Source organism: Neofelis nebulosa, chromosome 11 (genome assembly GCF_028018385.1).
Source record: "Neofelis nebulosa isolate mNeoNeb1 chromosome 11, mNeoNeb1.pri, whole genome shotgun sequence".
Lineage (NCBI taxonomy): Eukaryota > Metazoa > Chordata > Mammalia > Carnivora > Felidae > Neofelis > Neofelis nebulosa.
The window spans coordinates 67,227,737-67,254,823 of NC_080792.1; the positions used below are offsets into that span (position 1 = coordinate 67,227,737).

The following is a 27,087-nucleotide window of genomic DNA, read 5'->3' on the forward strand; positions in this document are numbered from 1 at the left end:
TTAAGAAAAGATCTCTTTATTCCACGTCTTCCGATATTTTTACACAAGTAAAATAAAATGCATATCTCTATATACCGCGATCCGGGTGGGAGGTGGCGTTCTGGAACAAACGCTGCCGCTGCACCCTGTAAACATGATGGGGTGGAGATGGGGTGGGTGGGCGGGAGGTGTCCATCAGGGAGGGCCTGCCGCCTGGTGCTGGCTGGCGGCATGGAGGGGACCCCATATGTACACACACCTGACTGCTGAGAACGGCCTCGCGATCAGTGGCCGGTCAGCAGGGCCCAAGCACCGTCCACAGCACCAGCGCGAGGCCTAGGGGGGCCAGGCCGCAGGCGAGGCTGGGCAGGGCGCCTGAGCCCTCTGCATCACCAGCCCCACCGCCCCCACTGCTCGCCTGGCCCAGACGGCAGTGGCTGCTGCGGGTGCGGTTCTTGCGGGAACAGCCTGGCCTCCGGCGAGGGCCTGTGGTGGGGGGCCCCGGTGGCTCGGAGCCCTCGGGCCTCATCCCGGTCAGTGGGGGCTCAGCTGAGCCAGGCAGGGTCCCGAAGGGGGAGTCGTTGATGTGCCGTGGGCCAGAGCCATTGCCTGGTGGGCTGTCGCCGGATGGCACACGTCCCTTGAGCGCGTTGCCGGCTGAGCCTGGACTGCCAGCCTCCAACACTGAGGCCTTGTCCGCGGCATCAGGCTGGCAGCATTTGGGCAGACCCAGACGCTCGTCATCAGTAGGCCCGCCGGTCCGGATGGGACGGGAGGGCCTGGCAGCAATAGCGCAGCCCTCCAGGTCGATGGCAGCCAAGCGCTTGAGGTCACGGCCGGCCAGGTGTGGGGGCAGGCTGCAGGGCAGCTCAGACGAGGAGCCTCGGAACTGCTGCAGCCAGGCCCAGAGCGGGCGTGCCCGGCAGTCACACACCCAGGGGTTATCATTGAGCCGCAGATACTGCAGGGAACGCAGGGGTGCCAGGGCCTCTGCGGGCAGCGCAGAGAGGTTGTTGGCAAACAGGTAGAGCGTCATGAGGCGGCCGAGGTCACGGAAGGCATGCGGGTGCACATGGGCCACACGGTTCTGATGTAGAAGGAGGCGGTCGAGGCTGTGCAGGCCACGGAAGGCGCGCTCAGGCACGCTGGGGATGCGGTTGCCGTGCAGGAAGAGGTGTGTGAGGTTGCCCAGGTCGCGGAAGGCGTCATCTGGCAGCGCCTGCAGACCGTTGTCCTGTAGGTAGAGGTACTGCAGGGCAGCCAGGCCACGGAACAGGCCGGGGCCCAGCTCCTGCAGGCCGCAGCGGTCCAGGTGCAGCGTGTGCAGGCGGCTCAGGCCATGGAACGTGGTGGGGTCCACGGCACGCAGCTGCGCATTGTCGCTGAGGTCCAGCTGCTCGAGAAGGGTTAGGCCGGTGAAGGCAGCAGCATCAATGCGGGTCAGTGCATTCGAATGCAGCCACAGGATGGTGAGGTTACGGCAGGCACGGAAGCCGGCGGCGGGCACGTGCACGATGCGGTTGCCGTGCAAGAAGACGCGCTGGCTGGCGGCCGGGATATCAGTGGGCACGGCCTGGAGGCCCTGCTGCGGGCAGCTCGTCGTCACCTTGGGCTCGTTGTAACACACACAGGCACCTGGGCACGGTGCTGCCACCCGCCACGCCTGCAGCCACAGCACCCAGGCCAGCAGCTGGCTCCCTGTGGGCAGAGGAGAAGGTGGTTAACAGGCAGAGGGCTCTGTGAGGATGGGGGTCATGCTGGAGCCAGGCTGGCCCCTGAGACAGGGCCTCAGGAGGGCCTAGAGCCGGGCCTAGGACATGCTGTCTCTCCTGAAAACACAGGTGCTGTGATCCCTGCTCCACCTGCCACACAGAAACCGCTTCACCAAAACCTGCCAGGGGAGTTACATGTTCTGCACCGAGGAACCTCACCTTGGTTCCCATGCCACCCTGCCACCCTGCCCAGCGCTCAAACACACAAGCTGCCATGCCTGCACCCCAGCTACTCAGGGTTAGCTGGGTCACCACCGAAGCCCATTTAAAGGCCTCCTGAGATAAACACTCATGCCTGCAAATACCTTTTCGAGACTCCAGTGAATCCCTGGACCTGCCCACCCTCCCCATCAGTCCCAGCACTGTCCCTGGCCTGTCCCTTGCTCCACCAGCCCACAGACTAGGCTGGGAGAGACGCCCTTGGTATAAACACTGAGGATCAGGCTGGCCAAGCTCACACAGAGCAGAGGCTCACTCCCAGGCCTGCCAGGCAGCCAGCTGCCGGACTTCCAGTAGCTTCCGCAGCAGCCCCTCCTGAGGGCCCTCTCAGGCTGCAGGAAGGGAGGGGCTGTGGCTCAGACCCTGTGCCCTGTCCAAGCCCCCTTCCCAGGCTCCAGAGCCCCTGGAGCTCCTGGGCTGCCTGGATTCTGAGGAGGCCTTGCCACTGCAGAGAGCTGTGCTTTAATGAGGAAACCACAAGAGCCTTAGAGCCAGGAGCCACAACCCCCAGTGGCCCTCCTGTAGGGGGTCTGGGTCCCACCAACAGGGCACATGAAACTGCTACAGGCACAGCAGACTCCAGAGTAACTCTACTCTCACAGGATCAGGAGCCTGGATGCCAAAGGGCAGGGGTGCAGCCCTGCCTACCCTGTGAGCCCCCTCCAGACAGGCTGCTCCCTCCTCCACACATCCTGACTTGGCATGGAACTCCTCCTGCAGCCTCCTCCCCTCGGCCTCATTCTCTGCTTGATCTCCTCCCCGGGTGAGGAGCTTACTCCTTCCCAGCCAATCGATGTCTGCATAATTCCTCATATGCCCTCCCCCCGTATCTGGGGGCCAGACACACACACGGCCTCACCAAAGACCTATACTCCTGGTACACTGTATCCACCCTGGTCTCATCAGCAGGGACACACACCCCAATACGAAGCTCACTGCCTATCATCCCACCATTAGAGTCCCCTCTTTGAATGCCGAAGAGTCTTTTCTCCTTCAGGAGTGAGTCTATTAAAATGTGAATCCCCCTGGGAGGGTTATGGCTTATCAGCTAACACTTGAGTTATCAGCTAACACCTTCGTTGACAGCTAACACCTGCATTGACAGCTAACACCTTTCTTGGCAGTTAGCTAAGAGCAGGATTCTGCAGACATGAGGCCGGCTAAGTGCTGGGGCCGGAGCCCGATGGGAGGAAGGAGAGGCCTGTGGGCCAGCTTCCCCTACCCAGAACTGTGACCTTGGGGACCCCCACTCATGCTGGGTCCCTCACCACACTGGATTCTCTCTGCCTGGGCTGATGCAGATGCATGCCCCAAGCCCAGAGCCTGAGCAAGGCCAGCTGGGGATAAGGAGTGTGCCCTCTTGGAGTGTGCCCCACATCCTGGGGGATTCCTCTGTCCCTTGTGTTCTGCCGGCCTCCATGCCGAGTCATTTGTTAGCGGCTGGGTACATGGCAGCCCCGGGATGGGGGTCCAGAGAGGCAGTCCTGGCCCAGAACTCCCCAAGCCTAGGGCACCCTTCCCCAGGCTGGCCATGCACAGGAGGCTATGAGGGGGCATCTCAGCCAGCTGTTCTATTTAAACTGCTGACATCCTCTCCAAGCTCTCTCCTTATGGGGCTTCTCGGGCAAGTCGGGCCTGATCATGCCAGCTCTCACGAGCATCTCACCTGCCACCGGATGTAACTATGCTATGAAAACAGCACTTCCTGTCCCTGAGGACTCACAGCAGAGGAAGACGTGGGGCAGGGTGGGATGGGGGCCCCGGGTACTCACCGGGCTGGGCTCTGGACCTCACTACCACGGATGTGCCATGTCACCAACCATGCTACTGTGCCAATGTCATCAACCGGGCCACACCGCCAATCGGGCTATGTCAGCAGCCACCCATCGTCACCACGCCTGCTACATCACCGTCTGAGCCGTCCGGTGGCTGTCAGGCCTGGAGCCATGGTCTGTGAGCTCAGCTGGTGTCAGGTTCAGCTGACTTCACCAGAACCAGCCGCTCCTCCAGCCTCCAGCCCTCCCCAGTCTGGGCCCCCACGAGGCTGTAAGCCACGTGCTTGGGGCTACACCCACTCTGAGAATGGCCCAAGGCTCCAGGGCTGAGCCACACCATGGGGGTAAGTGGCAGGGCAGCCGTGTGGCTCAGCCCTGCCGGGAATCCGGCATCAGGAGCAGACATGGCTCCATTCCCGCTGAGCCAACTGCTTTTCGGAAACCAACTTCTGAGGGTTGGTCCCTCTGCACGGACCTGCTGTCAGTGCAGTGGCCAGTGGTGGGCTGCCTCCTCGCTGCAGCCACGGTAATTGGCTCCAGCCTGGACCCCCTTGGGGCCTGTCTGCTGGTCTCCATGGCAACCCCTCCGCTGAGCAAGCAGAGGGGGCATCTTTTTATGAGATAATCAAACCCAACTTTGCGGCCTGTGTTCATATTCATAGCAGGGGCCCTAGGGACGCAGAAGGCCCTGCCAGGCTGCAGGATGGTATTCCCTGACCCCACCCCAGGGGCTGGGCCCAGTCACTCATCTGACCCCTCAGAATCCTAAAAAGGCCTCTCCATCTTGTCCCCCATCTGGTCCCCCCATCTGTCTTCCCAGCCCATCCCCTTGTCCCATCCCCTCAGCCCGATCTCCCACTCATGCCCAGCCTCACTGGGCTCCTGTTCTCAGTAAGCACTCAATACCAGCTCACCTCCAAACAAGTGACAAGAAAACAGCCCTGCCATGACCCTGGCCCCCACACAGAAACCACAGTGAGTCACACTCCCATACCAGGCCGCCAGGCCACCTGAGCTTTGCACAAACCCAGACCAATCACCCTCCTGCCATCCCTGGGGCTGATTCTTGCCTCCTCTTTCCCTAGGCCTCAGTGCAGAATGGCCCTTCCAGGGGTCTTCTACAGTGCCCTCCCCATGAGGTCATGGGAGGGGCTCCCACCTTAGCTCAGGTCTGCCTCAGGAGCAGTGGCAATGGCACAAAGGTCACCATTGGGGAAGGATAAGCCACTCCTGCCTGGGAGGATATGGAGGGAGGCAATGATTAGATTCTGCTCAGGGCCTCTCCCACCAGGGCAGCCATAGATGGGGCAGGAAGGACAGCTGATGAGGCCATGCAGCCAAAATCCCAACAGGCCTGAGTGTGGCCCAGGTGCCTAAAGAGCACCTGCACTGTTCACCCTGCCCCAGCTCCTGGGCAGCAAAGGGCCCAGGTTCTCCTTCATGGTCACTGAATGGGGTTGGGGGTTGGAGGGGAGGAAGGAAGAGGAAGAAGAAAGGTGGGGAGAAGGGAGGGGAGCCAGGAGGGGCAGGAGGCTTCTGGGGACTCACCAGCAGCTGCAGGAGCCAGTGGGCAGCGGGCAGGCGGCTGCTGAGGTCAGCAGCTCAGAAGCAGGGATTGCCAGAGGCTGCAGGCTCAGGAGATGTCTTTGGTGTGTTCCCTGGCCTCTACTGCTCTCAGAGCCCTCTACCCTGGGCTGAGGTATGCAGGTGCAGCATCCCTGAGGTCCTATGGGACACTTCTTCCCCTCCCCTGGTGAGGTCATAGAGATAGCACAGGGCTGGCAGCCTTGTTGCCCAGAGCACCGGCTCAATGTCCTTGGGCCTCCCCGCTGCAATGGGGTGGCAGAAACACCCTATTCAAGGGGGCATTACGAGGGTCTACCAGCTAGCATAAAAGCCATGTGTCAGAGCTGCATAAGAATTCTTTTAATACTATCACAAACCCATTTTACAGATTAGGAAACTGAGGCAGAGTGATTAAGCCCTGGACTTCTCCCACCTAGAGATGGTCCAGGGGAAAAGGTGGGAAAGAGAAGCGGCCACAGTGCCACCCAGAGGGGCCGGAAGGCGTGTCCAGCCCAAGCCTGAAAAGCAGCTGCTATGTGGCCTCCACAGGAATGGAGCCCAGTCTGCGAGGGTGTGGGCAGGCACCAGGGGGTATACAGCTCCCTCCTGTGTCATCTGTGGCAGGTAGGGGACATCTCCATGGAGGATCTGAGTTGCTACCTGCCCCCCAATCCCCCCCAGGAGGCTGGGGTCAGTAGGCTGTGGAAGGCCTGGGCAGCTGTAGCACAGCCAGGACATTGGTCAGCTCAGGACCCTCTCAATCACCAAGAACGTCCCGAGAAGGGTCACGTCACAGACCGCAGTTACACGGCAGAACAGGAGGCCACAGCTCAGCACACCGAGGCCAGAAATAGCTCCGGGCGGGGGTGGGGGGCTGGTGGCGTCCACACACCGCAGAGGGTCAAGGCACCCCAGCAGTGCTACACTCACTCTTTCTTGTCCCGTGACTGCTCCCCATCCCTTCCAGCCCTCTATCAGTGCTTGGCTCACCACCCACCCACCTTCCCCCTCAGTCGTCCATCTGTCCCCCTTGGTCTTTACTCCTTGCTCACAATCACCTCCCACCTTCTGTCTGTCCTCCAGCCCATAGACACGTGCAGGGGGCAGTGTGCATGCCCATGGCATTTCCTAGGCCCCTTCTCTGGCTCTAGGGGGAGGAGGGTGGCAGCCCACCCCTGAGGAGGCCTGCATCTCCTGGGGGTGGGGTGGCTGCCAGCCCCTGCTGCCGGTCATGCCCCTCAAGGCCCCACTCCTTATTGATCTTCTCGGGGAGGCAGTTGCAGGGGCAGGCCAGGTCGATACAGGCAAGGTCACCTGCCAGGGAAGGAGGACACTGGACCCAGGGCTGAGCAGTTCCAATAGGCAAAGCTGTGTGCAGTGGGGGAAACTGAGGCCCAGCATGGGCAGAGCCAGCAGGACCAGCCTCCTGAATGCACTCAGTGCACAGGTGGACTTAGGACCAACAGAGGTCTAGTGAACCCTCCTAGGGACCTACTTTATTTTCTTATTTTACAGGGGAGGAAAATGAGGTTTGGTAGGGGAAGCCACTTGCTCATAGCCCCAGGACTAGAAGGCCTTTCAGCCACTGAAAGGCCTCGCTTGGCCGTGGAGAGTTAACACTCCCCCATCCCCAGCTTATTATCACCCCCACCCCAAACCCATATTCCCTCTTAAAATTTACAGCCAACACAGTACATGGGAGGGCCCTGGGTTCCTTTCAAATCAAAGAAACAAAGGCTGCCAGGGGAGGGGTTTGGCCCACTTGTGAGGTGGAGGCTCTGGATGTACAGCTCACCCTAAGGGTGTGTTCCTAAGGGGACACCCCATGATAGGGGCAGCACTGAACACTGTAAGCACAAGACCAGTCCCTGGTTTATAGCACTTATGGTCAAAGAGCAGGCTGACCATCGTTGGTCACTCTGCTGCATGGCATGTGCTACATGGGGGATTTAAGGGGCCGGGGAGCCCTGACCCGGCCCCAGACATCAGGGGTCACCAGGGGAGGAGCCCCAGAGCCCACTGCTAGGGTGAGCATCCAGGCAGACCCTCTGATGAGTAGGATTCTTGGCCTGGTGACCATGCCTTGGGAATCCATCCTTGGTCAAGGCTGGGCTGCTGGACCAGAGGGCTCTGGAAACTCACCCTGTCCAGCCATGTTTCCACCTGATGCCCATCTCCCTTGGCCCCCACCCCAGGGAGCTCCACACTGGGGACTGATGATGCCAGCATCTGGAGGCTCTGTTCAGCTGAAAACCTGCCCAGGGCACAAGGCACACCCCCCTCACTCTAGGGATTCAGCCAGCATCCCCTCCCTCATAGGAGGTGGGCATCCCCTACCTCCCTCCATCAGGCCACCAACAAACACCCGCTGCCTAATTATCTGCAGAATCTGTCTCCACAACTGCTCATTGGTTGGTCCCTCAACTAATTCAATCTGGAGGCCAGTGTGGGCTTGAGTCCCCAGAGGATGTAAATGAGGAATTAGTGACTGGCCAATATGTCCTTGCCTCCCCCCACAGTGGGGCTCAGGAACAGGGCACTCCCAGTGTTGGGGCCTGGGACCTGCACTTCCACATACCTGTCACCATGCCCATCTGCCCTCCCTGACCCCTTTCCACTGCCAGCTCTTGTCCAGGACTGGGTGCCTAGCCTGGCAGGGCCAACAGTGCTGGGTCCTGTCCCCACCCCAATACATCCCATCTCCTCCCAGGACACTGAATCTGTTACCTGCCAGAAGCTGACCATTCCTGCGAGGCCCAGAGCATCAGCCTCCAATAGGGCAGACACTGTGCAGGAGTGCACTCTTGGGGGCACTTACAGGAATACACACCTGGGGTACACACCTGGGGCACCTACTCAGGGTGCATGCTATAGAAACACACATGTGGGTACACACTGTAGTAGCACATGGGGTGCATGCTACAGGCGCGCACACTTGGGGTGCATGCTACAGGAATGTACGTTTGTGGTGCATGCTATAGGAACACACACTCGGGTGCACACTATAGGAGTACACAATAAAGAGGACACTTTTGGGCCTTCGACTGCCAGGGCCGAGGTGAGTGAGTCGGCCAAATAGCAGAGGGTTGCTGTGATGAGACCAGACAGACATGGGGACCTCTTCCCAGGACGCAGGGCTACAGAGGGTCTGCTCTCTTCTGGAGTGGGAGAAGACAAGAGGGCATATCCCCGCATGCTCTGGAGCCCTGGGCACTTGTCAAACATCACCGGCAAGGCAGGCAGGTGGCCTCTGCCTGAGTGGGATTTATTCTAGTATTGAAAAGACAAGTGCAGGTCTCGGGAGGCCTGCACCCCCTCACCCTCTGGGATCAGCCAGTCTTGCCTCTCGGCCATCTGCCTTGGATCAGCCCTAGTCCTGAGGGAGCAGCTGGACTGCAGCCAACCCAAGCTGGCCCAGGACAGCTGAGATATTGCAAACACCCCTGACCAGGGCAGTCAGGCCTCAGGAAGGTGTGTAAAGTATGAAGGCTGCTCGGGGGTTTTGTAACTAAGCCAGGGTGGTGATGGGGGGCAGCACAGAGAGACCACAGAGAAGCCCAGTGGGGGCTGGTGAGCACCCCTGGAGAGAGACAGGTAGGAGGGACCATGGGGTCTGGCCCTTTCAAGGGGACGAGGGTTTCCAGAGGCAGTGAATGAGATGCTCCCATTTGGGTCACCACCAGCCAGGGCACCACATTCAGGTGATCAGTGAAACCCTCATCAGAGCTGATGGGTCCTGGTGCCTCCTGTTCTATCGGCATCTGGCAAACCAGTCCACCAGCCACTGCCTGTCTAGGTATGTAAATAATAGGTTATCAACATATGGGCACACCTGGGTGTTTATTGTGCCACTTTAGCACTACCATGGCTGAGTGGAGTAGTCCCGATGCATTTTGTGGCCTACAGAGTTGACATTGTTCAGGATCCGACCCTTCTGAGAAACAGTTTGCTGACCTGGCTTGTGACTGGAGCACACAGAGCACCTGCTGCGTGTGGGTGTTGCCGCCTTCACCCTCACAGTGGCCTCACGGAGGTCACTTGAACCCCCACCTAATGAAAAGGAAACCAATGATCAGAGAAGGCCACTGTCCTGCTGAGACCACACTGTTGGGACGGACAGAGGCTGGTGGCCTCTTGCAGGGCTGGAGAGGGGGAAGGAGGGAGAGTGACCCCCAAATGGTGTGCAGGTCAAAAGAGAAACAATGATTTTATTTTATTTTTATTTATTTATTTTTTTAAAAATTTTTTTTTCAACGTTTATTTATTTATTTCTGGGACAGAGAGAGACAGAGCATGAACGGGGGAGGGACAGAGAGAGAGGGAGACACAGAATCGGAAACAGGCTCCAGGCTCTGAGCCATCAGCCCAGAGCCTGACACGGGGCTCGAACCCACAGACGGCGAGATCGTGACCTGGCTGAAGTCGGACGCTTAACCGACTGCGCCACCCAGGCGCCCCACAATGATTTTATTAAAGAGGCTGTTGAGGGGCTAGTGGTCAAACACACATCAAAGAGGGCACTTACAACACTGACAAACAAAACTGGCTGTAAGAAGCACAGGAAGGATGTCCCAGGCAATGGGGTGGTGGTGGGAGGCACCGATCCCTGTGGCACCTGCTTGTGCTTCAGGGAGACACATCTAAGGAGGATGGTTTCAGGCTGGGGGGGGGGGGGGTGGTCTCTGGGCCACAACTCTCTCCATGCCATTCCAACAACACTGGGACCCTGTGCCCTCCTCTAGGGGCTCTGTGGCCAGGTCACCCTGAGGGCAGCCTGCTGACCCTCTACCATTAGCCTGTCCACTTGGGCTGGGAGGAGGGGACATGGCAGGTCAGGTATGATGCACTTCCCAAGTGGGTAAGGTCGAGGCCTGGGCTGACAGAATCTTCAGGACAAAGAAAAAGTAAAGGTGAGATGACTCTGTCCAGAAAAGGAGAAAGGCAGTGGAGTGAGGGGGCCTCCTTGTAAGCAGGCTTCCTTGGATCATCCTGTGGACCCCTGGCCAGAATCTTGAATGGAAAGTGGACTGTGGAGGCCCATGATCCTTGTCACCAATGCCGTCATCATCACACTGGCCATGCGCAAGGATCTCAGATCACAGACAGCCAAGACAAATCTGGGACCAACCTGAGGCTGATCTGGAGTGCAGTAAGCCTCACACAAGAGTGAGGAGCCCCAGAAGTGACTGAACAGCAGGCCAGCACAGGGTGGACACCAGACACCCCTGAGTAGGGCCACAGGATGCCCATTCCAGCATCGGTGCCTTGAGGCTGCGTAGGGCTTCTTGGCCAAGAATGTCTCCCATTGAGGCCCTGTCAGTCCACCCAGGGCCCAGCACCAGGGAAGAGGAAGGGAGAGGGGAGAGATGAGCCCTTGGCCTCCCTGGGACTGCCCAAGGCACAGACTTCCTGAGGTCTCACAACATCCCACAGCATAGCAAGGGGATGACCATCAACCCTACTCCTTAGACAAGGGTACTGAAGCTTACTGAGGTGAGGTGACCACACACACTAGCTGAGGACAGGGGACAGGGTCTAAGAACTCCTGCCATTTCCCCAGGTGACCAAAACAGACCCTGAGCCCTAGAGATCCATAAGGTAGAGAGACAGCTATTCCCCCCATAGAGGGCCAGCTGTTGAGCACACCCCCTATGCTCTGGGCTCCCTGACCCCTACTGCACCTCGTCCTCAGCCCAAGCTTATTGTTCCCTGGGTTGGTGGGCCCGGAGTCTGGTAGCCCCAGGCTCAGATGCGAGCTGCTCTGTACTCCTTCGTGGAGTGGCTGGAGAAGCTGCTGGCTGGCTGTGAGACTGTCTCCACACCCGTGACATGAGGATGACAGCAGGATAGCACCTGCCTTCTTGGGACCCTGAGATGCTTCCAGCTTTGTGGCTGGGGTCCCACCTTCCCAGAAGACCTTTAGTCAGCCCCATCTCAGGTAAGGGACCTGGGGAGTCAAGGCCCACAGCTCAGAGGTGGCATCCCAGAGCCATACTGATCGCTCTGCTTCCAGCAGTCATGAGGCCACTCCAGCCTGGCCTGATGGCCCTGCTTTCTCCAGGAGAGGCTGAGTCCAGGCAGGAGAATGGGTGTGGGATGAGGGCCCAGGAGCCAGGCTGTACTGTAAGGATGCCTAGAGCTGCTTCCCCCACCCTCTCTGCCAGGTTCATCCTCAGTGGAGTGAGGAGGCTCACAGACAGGCCTGGAGCCCAGCACAGCATGACTCGCCTCATGAGAGATCCTGTTTGTGCTCAGCATGACCTCAAGTTGCTGCTGCTTCTCATGCAATACTGGCATACTCAGTGGTTCTCCTCCTTACCCACCTACCACCCATGTTAGAAACAGGTGTTCATTCCCCCTTCTTGAGAGCCAAGATGATGGTGATGGAGTATATGGTAAGAGGGACAAGGACTAGGAAGATGGGGGCTGCTCCTCTGAAAAAACACCCAGAGAAAGGGTCTCCACCATGGGCTTCTGGGGGCTCCTGCCTGATCACCCCAAACCTGCCAGTTGATAAGTTCCATTCTCAATAGTGCTTCCCTAGAACACGTGCCCAGAAAACCAGGCATCTGAAAGAGGCTCCAATGCAGACTGTAGGGAAAACAACTCTAGAGAAAGCAGAGACAGTGCAGGGAAGAGATAAAAATTAGGTAAAATCTAATCAGTTTCCTCTCAGGGATAGGAGAAGATTTAAAACAAGAACAGTGTGCTATGAACAAGGAGCTATCAGAAAATAAGAAGAGTACCTGGAAGTTAAAAATAGAATTGCTAAAATTACCAAAAAAATCAATAGAAGGGTTGGAAAACAAGGTCAAGGAAGTCTTCTAGAAAGAAAAACAAAAAGAGAAAGAAGGAAAAAAAATTGATCAGATTCAGAAGACAAATATAGGTCAAATATCTATTTGAAACAGAGATAATAGAAGAGAAAAAAAGTTATCAAAGAAATAATACCAGAAAATCTCCTACACCTGAAGACCTGGCCCTCCATTGGGCAAGTGCCTAGCATAATAGATGACATTCACAATGTGATTTCAGGCCTCTGGGCGGGGGGGGGGGGGGGGGGGTCAAAAGAGCTCCCAAGGGAAAAGCAATGTGGCATCAGAACTCTCTACAGCACACTGGATGTCAAGAAGATAACAAAATTGCAATGGCTTCAAAATTCTAAGGGACATTATTTTCAATATGGAATTCTGGAGCAGGCCAATCCAGCCTGAATAGGTTTGTTAACACATGAGGACTCACAGAATGATTCTTCACTGTGTCTTCCTTAGAGAGTTACTTGGGGATGTGCTTCAGCCAAAACTAGGATATAAACCCTGAAAGAGGAAAATATGGGGCCCAGGAAACACTGGGTGATGCTGGGAAGTTTGCTGGGCAGTTGTGAGGGGGCCAAAGCATGCTTGGTCCATGTGGGGGCAGCAAGACAGAAGCCTGGGGTCACACCTCCAGGTTTAAATGAGAGACCCAGTAGAACACCTGAGGTGGAGAAGAGTAAGCACATGAGGGTAGTAGATGGGACAAGAGAGAAAAGATAGAGTCAATTGTAAATCCAGGAAAACCAAAGGCCATACAAGAGAAGAAAGGCCACCAAGGTACCCACCCCCAATCGTGGTGGGGTGGTGAAGGGCATTTATGTGACCTGGGTTGGGAAACACTGTTTATGAATTTAACTAATGGTAGTGAGACAACCATACTAGGAAGTATACTAGAGAAGAGGGGGCATGGAAATGTGAAACACAAGGAACAGGAACAGTGGCTGCCTTCAAGGAGGAACAGGGGCTGGGACAGAGCAAGCCGATTCTCCAGACTAGCCCTGGAGGTCTGGGTGCAGGTTTTAACTTTGACCAAGATATGGTCGACCGTTTTATCTTTTCAAAATGGCTGCATATTTGGCACTGAAATGTCAGAAATAGAGATAAATAAAAAAAGAGAAAGTGTATCTGCCAGAAGGTGGAGATGAATGTGGTCTAGAAGCAGGCATGTCTGAGGTGTAGGAGGACAAAGTGGGACTGTGACTGCTCGAGCTGCATCTCCATGGCCCTGAACAAAGCTCTTCGGCATCATGCTCTGCCAAGGGTCATCAAAGTTGCGTCCCAACTCTAGGGACACTCCGGGCTCTTGGCTTCAGAGGCCTCTGCTATTTAGACACTTGACAGGACAGCTTTGGCCTGAAAATTCAGCTGTGTGCTCAGACCTTCCACAGTCAGACAAAGCCTTACCCTAGCTCCTCCTCACCTCTACCCTGCTGCCAGTTCACAGACACAAGACCCCCATTAGCAGGAAGCCCAGCAGGTAAACCCGGCAGGGGCTGTGTGCACATGGTGCCTCCGGAGTGGGGGTCTGTGGCTCTTGGGGAGGGCTTGCCCTGACCTTGGCTGAGTGCAAACAGGCTTTCCTCGGCTTCAGTGAGAGCCCCAATTACGTTTCTGCCAGGGAACCCGTGGCACACAGGCAGGGGCAACGTGAATAAGTAATTGCTCTTTTATTAACGAGTGATAAATTATTCCTATATGATTGTGTGTGATAACTCTTCCTTATTTGAAATCAATTTGGGATGGAAATTGTTGGCGGCTTCTCACCAGTGAGGGTGGGAGGACCAGGTGCCACTGCCTCCTGGAAAAGCAGGTCAGTGTATTTCGGCTACTTCCTGAGGCTGATGCGCCAGGAGCTGGCATGCAGGAGGGGGTTGGCTGCCCTGGGGGCAGGGGCTAGGGAAGGTGGCCTTATTCCTCAGCACCTGCCCCTGGGATCTGGGAGGGTCAAGGCAGGTGTTCCGGCACAGCCTTTCCCTACCTCCAACACCTGCTGGAAGTGCTGAAAGAGGCCCAGCCCACCCCACTAGACGCAGGGCACATACACCTTGAGCCAAAGAAGTATCAGGCCAGGAAAGGAGCCCCTGAAAGCCCAGGCCCTCCACCACAGGCATGGGTGGGCATGGCTGGATGATCAGGGTCAGGGGGCCATCTGCAGGCCACATTCCACTCACTGCCCCCCCCCCCGCCCCCACCACCACCATGTAACCCTGAGGCCAGGGCTAGCCTGATCTTTCATCCCCACAGAGGACATACCCAGTGCCCGGCTGGACTCCAACCCAGGCCAATGATGGTTCAACTTTATCAAACCCGAAAAGGCATTTTCCTTTTTCTTACATATTTTCCTAATGATTTCCCCATCCTCATTCCCTCCTCCCCCAGTTCAACACATGAGGGTCTCCAGCATGAGATGAGGCCCAGGTCAGTCAGACCTGGTCTGGGCCCCCCACCGGCCCCGCAGTGCCCCTGGCAGGTCCCCAACTCCCAGGGGCTCAGCATGATTGTCTGTTGATCTGTGTGAGGGGCTGCACTCAGCAGGTGCTCGGTAACTGCCAAGCAAAGGTAAGAAAGACTGCACTTCCGAAGGCCCCCTTCAAATAGGCCCTGCAGCCTTGGTGGCCTCACATGGGGCCAGGAGAGCCCCGTGCAGAGGAGGAAGCAGATGATCAGGGAACAGGGCGCCTTTGGCGCATGTGCCAGCGCAGACCTCTTCCCGGAAATGCATACTTAAAACCTTGCAGTCAGTCAGCTGCCTCCCTCCCAGCCCAGGCTGCAGGAAACCAGGCTGTGCCCACCTATCCCCACTCCTACTCCTCCCCAGCTGCCTCCCTGTCCCATCATGGCTGCTACAGGCCTGAGAGGCCAGGGCACCTCCCAGCTCAGCCACTTTGCCCAGCTCAGCTTAGGCACTGCCAGTGACCTTGCCTCTCGGGTCTGGGTTGGTCATCTGTGAAATGGGGAAGTTGGGTCTGAGAACCTGACAAATCCCCAGGGGTTTGGGGGCACTTGGGTGGACCTGGGTCCCTGATACCCCACACCTTCCTCCACTGCCAGGGTGCCCACTTAACCACATACCTCGCTGGTCAACTGAGCAGGTCTCCATGTTGCTTGCTTCTGCCAGTTGCCCCCATGGACTGTGGGCTCCACAGGGACAGGGCCACACCTGGTGACTAGCACACACCATAGATGTTTGTCACATGAATGTAAGAAATGTCCACCACTACAGGCAAGTGGCAGACTTTGCCAGGCTGTGGGAACAGCATTCCCTGAGGATGTGCAGGCCCAGACAGCCTATGGGGTACTGATATCCCCGTGGGGGGTATGTGGCAACAGCCCCTGGAAGTCAAAGGCAATTTCATTTCTGCTACAGAAATGTTTGTGTCGCCCTCAAATTCCTATGTTGAAGTCCTAACCCCCAGTGTGATGGTATTTGGAGGAAGGGCCTTGAGAGATGGGCACCTAGATGATGTCATGTGGGTGGGGCCCACACGATGGAATTAGGGCCCTTATAAGAAGAGAGAGTGGGGGGTTTGTTTTCACTGTCACCACATGGGAACATGGTGAGAAGGTGGCCATCTGTAAGCCAGGAAGAAAGCTCTCACCAGAACCGTACCGCACCGGCACCCTGATCTCAGACCTACAGCCTCCAGAACTGTGAAAAAATAAATTTCTGTTGTTTAAGCCACCCAGTCTGTGGCATTTTGTTATGACAGCCTGAGCTGACTAATACAACTTCTTTCTTACATCTGATATATATCTCCCAGATCTTTTTTACAATGCACACAAACCAGTAAAATCAGAAATGCTTTTAGTTTGGTTTATTTGGTCTCATGTACCAACACTGAATGGGGAAGCCCTGCCCCAAGAAGGGTGAATGAGGCAGTGCCCTGGCAGCAGGACCCCCTTCCAAGACTCCCATGCCATGGGGTCCCCGCCCACCACAGACAGCCCTGCAGGATGGCCGGAGAAAAAGTCCAGGGCTTTGGTGCAGCCTCTGCCTCTCTGGGGCCTCAGGCAGGTCTTCCAACCTCTTGGGACCTGCTTCCTCACCTGGAAAATGGAGATACCAAGACCCACCTCACAGGGTATGGAGAGACCCCACAGCCCACTCAGGGGTGGTGCAGAGTGGGTACAGAAAATTCATAGCCCACCTGTGTGGTCATCTCAGGAGGGATGGGTCATATCACCCCCCGGCAGGGACCCACTGCCCCCACCTGACAGAAGGGAGGTCAAGTCACAGCTATAAAGGGCATGCTGGTGCCTGACCTGGCCTAACTCCAGGCTCTGATTCTGTCATGTGCACCGGATCCTGTGGCTTCCATGAGCCTTTGTGTAGGCAGTTCCCCTTTCCAGAATGCCTGCCCTATCCCAACACATCCTCTTGGAAGGGCTCTTCTCCTCACAGTCCCACCATGCCAGCCTAGGAAGAGGACCCTTCCCAATCTGTTCCCCTCCCACACTGCAGTCTTGCCTGAGGCGTCCGTCCATTCTTACACCCACCATCAATGCTGGACTCAGCCCCAATGGGGCCATTTAAGGAGCAGGTGAATAAGTAGAGACCTAGAGCTTGGTCAGGGTCTCAGCCATGGGCTCCCACCATGGGGTACTTGGCAGGGAAGAAGCACAGCTAGGCCTGGGGTCCTGCGTTGAGTTACACGCCAAGCAGGTCTTGACTCCACCTGGGCCTTGGGGTAGTGTAGGGGTAATGAGCTTACCAGTGCTGGTGCTGGCCACGTGGCAGGAAATGAGCGGCAAGGGCCCGAGGATGAAGGTCTGTAGGCCCTCCCTCCCTAATTCTTACAGGCTGCTCTATCTAGGAACGTGTCTCCCCCACCCCCCAGGCCTCCTTAATCACTGGTGGGGAAGGTCATATCTATGTCAGGCTTCCTGTAATCTGGAGTGGGGGGGGAGCAGTCAGCCACGGCATCAAGGAGGGCTCCGTAGGGGCACTGAAGTGCATGTGCACGCGCGCGCGCACACACACACACACACACACACACACACACACTGCCACAACCTGCCTCGGGCCATCCCCGGGGGATGGGCTGTGACTCCGGCAGCAGGTAAAGAATGGAGTCCATTAGGGCCACCATCTGTCTCGGCAGTGACGGGTCCTCTCAGTGACATCCGGGAGGTATGTAGATGGAATATCTTTATGGGGAGAGTTTTTCTTTTGCCAATTTTCGAACAGGAAGCCAGACACTTGTCACACCTGTCCCCGTGTCAGCCTCTGCCTGACATAAATTGGGGCTGAGGCAGGGAGATGAAAGACAGCCTGGACATGACAGGTGTGCAGGGGCCACATGTCATATGGCCGGGAGCACACAGAGCAGTGGGCTGGCCTCCCGCTGGGGCTGGGCCCAACACAGGGCTGGCCTCAAACTAAAGGCTAGAAAACACTTAACCAAAGAGAATGAAAGGAGAAACAAGTGACCCTCAGGGACCTGCCCAGGTCCCCTCCACCCAGCCCCTACCCCTGGTGTACATCTTGTTGCCTAGCTAACCCCATCAAAGGTGGGGAGGATCCTGCCCAGAGGATGGGCTGGGGGGTCACCTGCAAGGCCATATGTAGGAACCACAGCCCCAGGGCACCCTTTAGCTCCTTCATCAGTTCCTGCCATGTGGAGAAAGCCACCCATGCCCTGGGGTGAGAAGTGCTCACTGCCAGTGGGGCAGTGACAGTCCTGTACCTTCCTCAGATGGCCCTGGGGTCTCGGTCTCAGCTCCCAAGGAGACCTAAGAGCTGAGTTCTCACCAGGCTCATTGGCCATTGCCTCACACAGCTTCATCCCTTGGAAAGCCCCATGGAGCCTCGGGGTGGGGGCTGGGCAGGGGCGTGACTAGCCAGCTCTGTGCTCTCGGAGGACAAGAGGGGTGCTGAGTGTGTCTTGGGAGAGCAGGGAGACCTTGAGCAGGATGGCGGAGGGAAGTGGACAGTGGAGAGCTGTAGGAGGAACTTGGCAGGGCTCTGGGAAGGGTGGGGGGGCAGGACAGAGCACTAGGGCCCACTCCCAGTTCCTGGCTGCGGTGTGCTGTGGAGGCAGGTGAGAGAGCTAGGTGCGAGCATCCTGTGTGACCTTGGGGCCCACAGCCCTCCCAAGACTGCTGTGATGTGGTGTCCAGCCCATTCTGGTGACTGGCCAGGACTGGCCTTTCTCTGTAATTCTGCTTCTACCCATGTGTTTGGGGATGGGAGGTGCTTTTGGGCTGGAGGCTACACCCTGGGGGCAGGTGGCCCACCCTTCTTCTGCCTGCACCCCACCCTGCCCAATGACCATGGGGTGCGCCTTCCACCAGACCACAAAGCTGCTGCAAAATGAACTGTGGGGCAGAAGTCTCCACATTGTGAAGGCAGAGAAACCTTGAATTTCCTTCTAAGTCAGGATGGAGTGACTAGGCCCAGTGCCCATCTGACCCAGGCCCCTGCTGGGACGTGGGCCCCTCGCTAAGAAGTGGAGATGCCTTACATGGGTCCCAGCGTCCCCTCCAGACTCCCCTGCCACTGGCCTTGCCTGGATTTTTGCACGTCCCACCTTGACCTCTGACTTGGCTCCCCTTGGTATGAACTGATGTCACAGACTCCCCTTGGGACAGGCGGCAAGGACCCTCATGGCTACAGGACTGCTGGGGAGTGGCAGGCCCCGGCGGGGCTCCTCCTCTGTGCTCCCATGGCTCAACAGAGGCTTCTGCTTCCAGTGGCTGTACACCCTGCTTCCTGAGTTACACCACAGACCCCCCCACCCCTGCCCAGGACAGGGCCGCTTCAAAGGACTTGGAAACCTGAGGGGTCCCCTGAGAGATGGGGGCCCCCTGACCCACTGAGGGCCCCAGAAGCCCCATCACCAGCTTCTATTTCCACAGGAAGTTCCATCTGAATGGGACAATCAAGCTTCCATGAAGGGCTGGGCCCTGGGGGCAGCACTCAACATTGACTCCCCCTTCAGAGTCTCCCCCCTTTGACAGACTCAGAAGGTGAGTGACACACCCAGGTGTTCAGCTGGCTCTGGGCTAAAGCCAGGAGGGTCCCAATGCCAGACACTGCCTGCCCGGCTTTTGCCTGGAGGGGATCCCCTATAGGTTGGCATCTCTGTCTCTCTCTAGACCCATGACTTTGCTCATCTGAGTCCTGGAGGGGGGCCGCCCTCTTGCAGCCACCTCAGACAACTGGTCTGTACCTGACACCCAGCAGCCATCCCCAAGGGCCATGACTGCCAGCTCCTGTGTCTCCTGGGAACTGACTCAAGTCACTGCCCATGAGGCTGCTCCACCATTCGTGGCTCCCTGTATCCCAGTGCCAGGTCTGGGCTGGACTTGGGCACGTGGAGATGGGGAGGCAGGCACAGGTATGCATGTCAGGTGCTGAGACCAGAAACTGGGGGCCTCTCCCACTGAGGGTAGAAGAAAAGGTTCCCAAATGAGACTCCCTGGCCCAGGCCCTGAAAACAAGGGGGGCTCATCTAGACATGGCAGAGTTTAAGCAGGAGGAGCTTGGCTGTCAGGTAACATGTTATAGAAAGCATCTCAGAGCCTGAATGGAGGACAAGATGGCAGGCAGGCAGCTGTGGGCATCTGTGGCCATAAGTCTGGGAGGGGGCTTGCTTGCAGCAGGCCCTCAGTGAGGGATAAAAGGGGATGGACCTCCCTGGGGCCCAACTGGACACTGGACTTGTTTTGGAGGATGGGAGGCAGCAAAGACCCTGGGCCTGGGGTGTGGATGATGGGGGTGGAAGGCAGGTGGTACAGGGGTAATGACCACCAGACCGACTGGGTCTGAGGGACCTGTAACTCCAGTGGAACTCCACATGCAGGGGAAAGAGATGTGGAGTTGCTGGGTGAGGGCAGCATAGGGGCCTGAGATCCCTGCTCAATTGCATAGGCCTGGCATACAGCAAGGAGGCAATAAACACTTACTAAGCAATCATGGGGACCAGAGGGCCAGAGCAGAACTCTATGACAGGTCAAACCAGGCCCCAGAGCTGGCCATGCTGGAGTGGGTAGGGAGGTAAGTAAGTTTGGGGGCTCTGGATTCCCAAGCTGGTCTTGAGACCCCCCACCTCCCCTCCTTTCATGTCTGCTCACTGTCCCTGCTTTTTATGGAGCACATACTGTGTGCTTGGAGCAGCCACATGACACCATGAGCCAGCCACCCAGCCCCCACCCGTTTCCCCCAGAGCCCAGCACCCTACTTGCCTCAGACTTGGAGCATTTTCCTACCCACAAAGGCACTGAACTGGAAGCACCATGTTTGGTCAACAGGCGCTGATTATGGATGAGGCCTCTGGTGACCAGGAAAGGGCGGGTGCTGCCCAAGGTCACAGAGTGAGCCGGCACTGCACAGGTTGATCCAACGCCTGCCCAGACTTCAGGATGGGGAGACTTCTGGCAGATCCCTGAGCCCGCCCCATCTGGGCCCCAGCAGGAGGTGAATAAAGGCAACATCTCAACAAGGTCACAATAGCTGGGACAGATGGAGGACACAGAGCTGGGCCCAGGCAAGTGAAAGGGCAATCTGAGAAGGCTCCCTGGAGGAGGTGAGGGACCCAGAGCTCTGCCTTGGCCTGAGCCCCTATGCACGCCATCCCCTTCCTCAATGGGCCCCTCACCAGTTTCAGCCTCAGCCTGACATTTCCCGTGACATTTGCTGCAAAGAAATAGAGTCATAAACCCAAAGGTTAAATTTGCACATTGCCTCACACTGCCAGGAGAAGCGTGGTCCCTCCACCCACCAGTGCCATGGCTGCAGGGTTTGTGTGGGATGGCCCACCCATCCCTGGGGCCTTTACTAGGGGCCCAAAGGTCCCCCTCCCAGGCCCTCCGAGGAATCTGAGCCACTGATGCCCAAAACAGTTTCTGGGCACAGCAGTCCCTGAATCATGTCACATGGGGTGCCTATCAGAGGCCCTGCCCAATCCACTTGCAAACCTGAGGCTCCGAGACACCCCGCAGTAAAGGAGCTCTGTCAGTGCCACTTAACCCAGCCAGTCCCAAATTTGCTTGACCACAAAACCCTTGTTCAATCCGTACCAACATTCTGTGGAACTTCAATTACACGGAGTGTGATCTGTGATGGCCAGTTAGGAACGCCTCAGTGCTGACCAGTGAGCACAGGAGCACCCCCAGGGTGCCGGGCGAGCTGCCTGAACAAAGCTGGGTCAGCTCCTGACACCCCAGCCCCTCCAATTGGGCTCCCCATATCACCATTGGCCCAGCTCCACATGCCAGGCCCAGATGGGGCTCACAGCCTGTCAGACCCACCTGAGCCAACCCAAGCTCCTGGCCTCTGCCCACATAGCACCTTCCACAGCCCCTCCAGGAGGTCTGCCCTAAGTCCTGCCTTTCAGCTCCACCTCCCGGCCTGGCTGCCCTGTCCTGGAGCGAGTGAGGTGATCAAGGGTGTAGGATGGTGCCGCAGGGCCCATCCCCCATCCTCGCTCAGCAGGGCAAGGCAGAGGGCCCAAGGCAGAGGGCCCTCTCTGACAGGGAGACAGGACTGTCAGGATGCTGCCGGCTGAGGGCAGAGGCTGTGAGAAGGGGGTAGGAGAGAGGTAGCCCAAAGCCCAGCTGCATAAGGGCCATCCTTGGAGTCAGAGTCCTGATCAAAGCCTAGAAGCAGATTCCACCACTACCAGTCAGAAACCCTACCCCAGGGAAGGGAGAGGCCCAGGGAGCCCATCCATAAAATGTTGGGAGGGGGTGAGGATCAGGGCTTGCTACTCTCAGGGGAGGGGGCCTGTGGCCACACCCTGGGGGAGACCCGTGGAGTCCTGCACTGAGGACACTGGGGGCATACACTAAATGCATCTCCTTGAGGGCCAGCTCCAGGACCATGGACACTGTGAGAGACTGAGGCAGGTTCAGATAAATAAGTGATGGCGAATCTTCAGGAAGGGATTCCACACACACCAGTAAACCCATGATGCACAAGAATAGTTCCCGACGTGCAATATGTTTAAAATACAGCGACAAAAGAAGAAACTGCAGCACACAACACCCGGCTGGGCCCACACATGCCAGTGACGGCCTGGGGAGATAGAGCGGGTGTGGACAGCATGCCCACCCTCTGGCTGGGCTTCCAGTTTTGGCTCTGTGACCAGCTGTCCTTTAAAGCATTGAGTCCTATAAATTCAGGAGAGCAAGGATCACATCCCCTTATTTGCCTGGTTCCAAACAGGGACAAATGAGTGAGTAAATGAACGGGTGTCTGAGTAAACAGATCAGGAGCAATCGCAGTGTCTGGGATGAGGCAGCTGGGACACAGGGTGGGGGACACAGAGAGGTGTCGAGGTTGTTGAGGGGTTACCTTGAGAGAGAAGGGGGGGCTGGGGGCCAGTGCTGTGGCACAGCTGGAGGGAGAGCAGGGGACAGCCAGCCTGGCTCATTATGGACCTTGAGGCCCAGGCCCTAGGTGGCCACCGAGGGAGGCAGCCCTGCCTGGGAGTCAGGGCCCATCAGGCTAGGGCCGGGGTGACACGAACTTCATTAACCAGGCACAGTCAAGAGCCCTCAGGAGCCCCACAACAGGGCTCAGGGGCAGGGGTGTCGCACACTCATGCACACTAACTCACACCCATTCACTCATTCAACGCAATTCACTCGTTCACCATGGAACTGCTTCCTCGTGCTCCTGTTCTCCTGACCCCTTTCTGGATGCACAGACTGAGGCTCTGTGGAGACACTGGCCACAGGTCCGGGAGAGCAGGAAATGCAGTCCTGGGAGATGGGTTCCCTCTGCCTCCACCAGCGGGGACCCTTCTGGTGCTGCACCAGCTGCCACAGGCATCCATGCCACAAAGCCATGAATTCGGGCCTGGGGCAGGGAGCAAGGGGGGGAACGGAGCCAGGAGGCAGCACTGCTCATGGGTGAGCACAAGTCCTCTGGCCTGGGGGCAGCAGAGGGAGGGGAGCTGGAGTGCAGTGAGCATGGGGGAGCCAGGGCCACACATGGCCAGGCCCTCATAGTCTGTTGCTCACAGCGAGTAACAACAAACAAACTCTTGGCCCTGTGATGGGTCTCAGGCCAGCCCTCAGGTTCCTTGGACTGCGGTACTTCCTCTTCTGCCTTCCAGAGCCCCAGCACAGCCTGTGGTGGGGGGGAGGTCTTCTACAGACACCCCCACAAGCCCTCTTGCTTCTTGAGACCCACTGGGCCCTCTCCCTTACCTTTCATCCATGACCACAGAGAGAGGGTCAGTCCCAACTGCAGGACACCCAGCTGGCTGTTAATGTTCACATAGAGAAACTGAGGCCCAGGTATTCTGTGAGTTCTCTGCTGGTGAGGGGCAGAGCAGAGATGCTGCCCAGCTTGGGAAGCACATTGCTGGCCACCTCCCACCTTCTGTAGTGCTTTCACTCGCTCCCTGTCCCCCAACTGCACATCACTCCTTTCCAACTCCCCTGTGACCTCTATGGGCCTTTATTTCCCCATCTGCAAATAGGCACAAGGGAGGTCCAGTTGGCAGTGCAAGGTTTCTGGGAGGACTTCCATTTGTGGGAACCACTGACTGGGGTGGCGTGGGGGGTGATGTTTTGGGTATTTTGAGGGCAAAAGTACTGGCATCAGAAGCCCATGGGGACCTTGGCCTGGAAGTATCCCCAACAACCCATGAGGGATTACTGGGCCATGTCACTGGCCCAGGAGAGAAGGCCGAGGTACAGAGAGGTGAACTGTCACACCCAAGGTCATACCGCTGACGGGTAGCGTAGCCAGGACCCAAATCCAGGCTGTCGTTCTGCCATCCCACACCCAGCAGCCAGGGTTTATGAGTGGCCCTCTGCCAGGTGGTAGGGTGTGACCACCACCTGGCTCAGTCCCTCCCATAGAACTTGCTTCTTCCTCACCTTGACTGGCTTACAAAAGAGGAATGGCCAGCTCCTCAGCCTGCCCACCTATGGGGCCCAACCTCCAGCCTGCCCCTCTGTTTTACTCCCACACACTCTGTAAGGATGACCCACTTGTCCCCATTCTATAGACAAGGACACTGATGGTGGCTGGGGGACAAGGCAGTACGGCCCTGCCTCTCTGAGCCCGGGCCCAAGGCCCTCCTCACCACAGTGAGAGCGGATCACCAACATCCTTACCTCAGTGCCGCACATAGCATCTGAAGCCGGTGACACCACAGAGCACCTCGTCAATAAGGCTCCTACCATGGAGATACTAAGGCACAGGGACAGGGTCTTCCTGAGGTCACCCTGGGTCAGCCTCGGTGTGGGCACATACCTGTCCCCCATTGGGCTTAGTGGCAGTGACTGCACAGCATGGGGGAAGGGTCTGGTCTATGTGTCACTGTGTTGACCTCGAGGTTTGAAATAAGCCTTCCCTGCCCGGGTGGTCCCAGCCCCCATTGGCCACCATTGCCCCGTTAAGGGGGGGAGGGGAGGAGTGTCTGGGAGCCCCTTTGCCTCATGCCCTAGTCTGGGCGCATTGAATTAGCTCCCCAGCACACATCCTTAGTGCCTCTGCTGAAGATTTGGGTAAAACCTGGTCGCAGCCTGTCTGGGCATACAGGGGCACCAACAATGGAGGCAAAGAAACACATGCCGATGTGGTCACAGGCACATATGGTCATGTGTGCAGACACACACGTGCAGAAGCATACTGAGTCACACACATGAACACACCACACACACACACACACACACACACACACACACACCCAGACCCAAAGGGGCTGTGGAGGGGTGACTCCCAGGACTTGGGGAGAGGCAGACAGAGGTGGGGCCATGCTCCTGCAGCCTGTTTCTCGCCCCTCCATCTGTGAGCTCTGGCTGCCCAGAGCCTCCCCCTCAACACATGTGCATGTAGGCAAGGGAGTGGGTCCCACTGAGGGGCCCCAGCATGTGCCAAGTGGGGAGACCACAGCAGGCACGCTATGTGCACGCATGTGTGGCTGTGGGCGTGCGGGCGGGGGTGAGGACATGGATGTGCATCCACAGCATGTGTGCGCGGGCACACTGGGGCAGTCTGGCATGCATGTGCACACGCGATGTACAAGTGTGCAGCCCTTGTAGACACGTGCACGTGCAAGGAAACGTGTGTGCAGCCTGCGGCACTGTGGACATCAGCAGAGCAGCCCGGGTGGGCACCAGGGGAGCACCCTCCAGGCGGGGCATGCCCAATTTCCCCCATAGGAAGTCACCCTCCAGACCCCACCTCTCAGGACCTCACACCAGGGGTCCCATGAGGGCTGTCAGGGAGTGGGTGCTGCCAGCCCCACCACTTCTGGAACCACTCAGTTGAGCCCCCAAGGGGCCCTCAGGTTGCGGGTGTGGAGGTGCTAAGGCTGCCTACTTTCACCGCCAACCCCCTGGGGTAGAGCGCTGGGCCAGCCCCGCCCCCCCCCACGCCCTCTACTGTCGCCAACGCCCCCATTTCATCCCGCTGCGGCCTGACCCCAGAGAAACCAGAGGTCCTGAGCGGACTACTAGGGGCAAAGGTGAAAGCAACCTAGTACCCCCACCCCTGCTCCGTACCCACGTTTCTGCAACCCTGCTCATTAACCCCTTAGAGGCCAGGGCGCTCCGAGGCTGGACCCCGCCCTTCCAGCCAGCAGACCCACCCGGCCCGGGCTCGGAGTTCGGGGCCACAGGGCCCCGCCGCCCCTGGCCCCGCCGCCGCGGCCAACTTTCCCGGGAAGCGGCAACTTTTCCTCCTGCCGCGGGCTCCGCCCTCCCGGGGCCGGGGTGCCCGCGGCCCCAGTCCGGCGCGGCACTGCGGTGGCCCTCACGGCCGCCCGGTGACCCTTCCGCCTGCCTCGGCAGCCCCGGCCTGGCCCTGCGGCTCCAGGAGGGGCCGCCCCCACCGTCCCCACCCCGCCTGCCCGGATCGGGCGCGGCACAGCACTCACCTCCGGCGGACGCCCTCTTCATCTTAAGGGTCGGGCGGGGCGCGTCGGGGACCGAAAGTCGCTTCGGGGCCGGCGCCCGTCTCCCCGCGGCCGGGTCCGCATCCAGGCGCCGCCGCTCCGGCCCGGCCCCGGCCCGGCCGCGGGACGAGGCTGGGCGCGCTCCGCTCCGCCCGGTCGGCTGGGCTGGCGGGGCCGCGGGCGCGGAGGGCGAGGGCGGCGGCGGCGGCGCGGAATGGAGGGGCGCTCGCGGCGCGGGCCGGGAGCGGATGAATGTTTTATGGGATCATGTGGTTTGACGCGCGAGGAATCCGCCCGGTCCCCCCGCCGGCCGGGCCGGGGCGGGGCGGGGGCGGGGCGGGGCGGGGCCTCGCGGCGGGCGGGGCACTCACCTGGACTTCGGCCCTGAAGGGTGCGTGGGGCGGCGGGGGGAGGGTAGGGGAGCGGGGGAAAGGGAAGGGAGCGTGGGCGGCTCAGGGTCCCGGGGCGCGCAGGCCGGGCCGCAGGAGGTATTCAGCCCGCCCGGTGCACCGGTACCACGCGCGGCCCCAGACAAAGGCGGCGCATTTCTGAAGAGGCGGCGGCCCCTGCAGGCGGCCGCGGGGATGGCGGCGAGGGCCGGAGCGGGCCGGGGGCGCGGGCCGGAGGGCGTGGGCTCCAGGGCGTGTCGGCCCGGACTGGCCGGGGTATGAGGGTCACCGAAGCGTCCAGCCACCGGTAAGGACTTTGTCCGGAGGCCTGGAATGGCCCCCTCGCTTTCTCTGGAGCCGCCAGGGCCGAACAACCCTTTATTGGAATAGGATTGCTCCATTTTTTCAGTTAGAAAACTGAGGCTCAAAGCTCAAGAGACTTCTGAAGCCCCGACCCGTTTTTGCACCAACTCTCTCTGGACCAACCCAGGGAGGTGACACAGTCACAGTCCTGCCCTGAACCACAGGTGCACCTCACCTGTTCCCTCCTTCGGAAAGGGGAAACCCAGGTGATTCCTAGCTGCCCACCTGCTGAGTATCCCCATGCTCCACAAAGCCAGCCGAGGCTTAAGGACCAAAGAACCCATTGACCCTGTCCTTTTCCCCTGGGCACCTACACAGACCTCCCTCCGTCCCTCTCCTCAGGGAATCTA

At 58.4% G+C, this 27,087-nt stretch overlaps 1 protein-coding gene across 1 annotated transcript; it reads right to left on the reverse strand.

Moving 5' to 3' along the window:
* Positions 1-26,290, reverse strand: RTN4R (reticulon 4 receptor). The gene is made up of 2 exons (XM_058693056.1): positions 25,968-26,290; positions 1-1,677 (listed from the first exon to the last, which is right to left on the reverse strand). Exons 1-2 carry the CDS (start codon positions 25,987-25,989, stop codon positions 275-277), a joined length of 1,425 nt encoding a protein of 474 aa, XP_058549039.1. The 5' UTR covers positions 25,990-26,290; the 3' UTR covers positions 1-274.
* Between the last annotated feature and the right edge of the window lie 797 nt (positions 26,291-27,087).

What these genes read in the sequence shown, in the direction of transcription:
- RTN4R (XM_058693056.1), bottom strand. Translation starts at nt 25,989, where the DNA reads ATGAAGAGGGCGTCCGCCGGAG. An exon ending in GAAGAGGGCGTCCGCCGGAG is followed by an intron (nt 1,678 to 25,967) that starts GTGAGTGCTGTG and finishes CTCTGCCCACAG; the next exon opens with GGAGCCAGCTGCTGGCCTGG.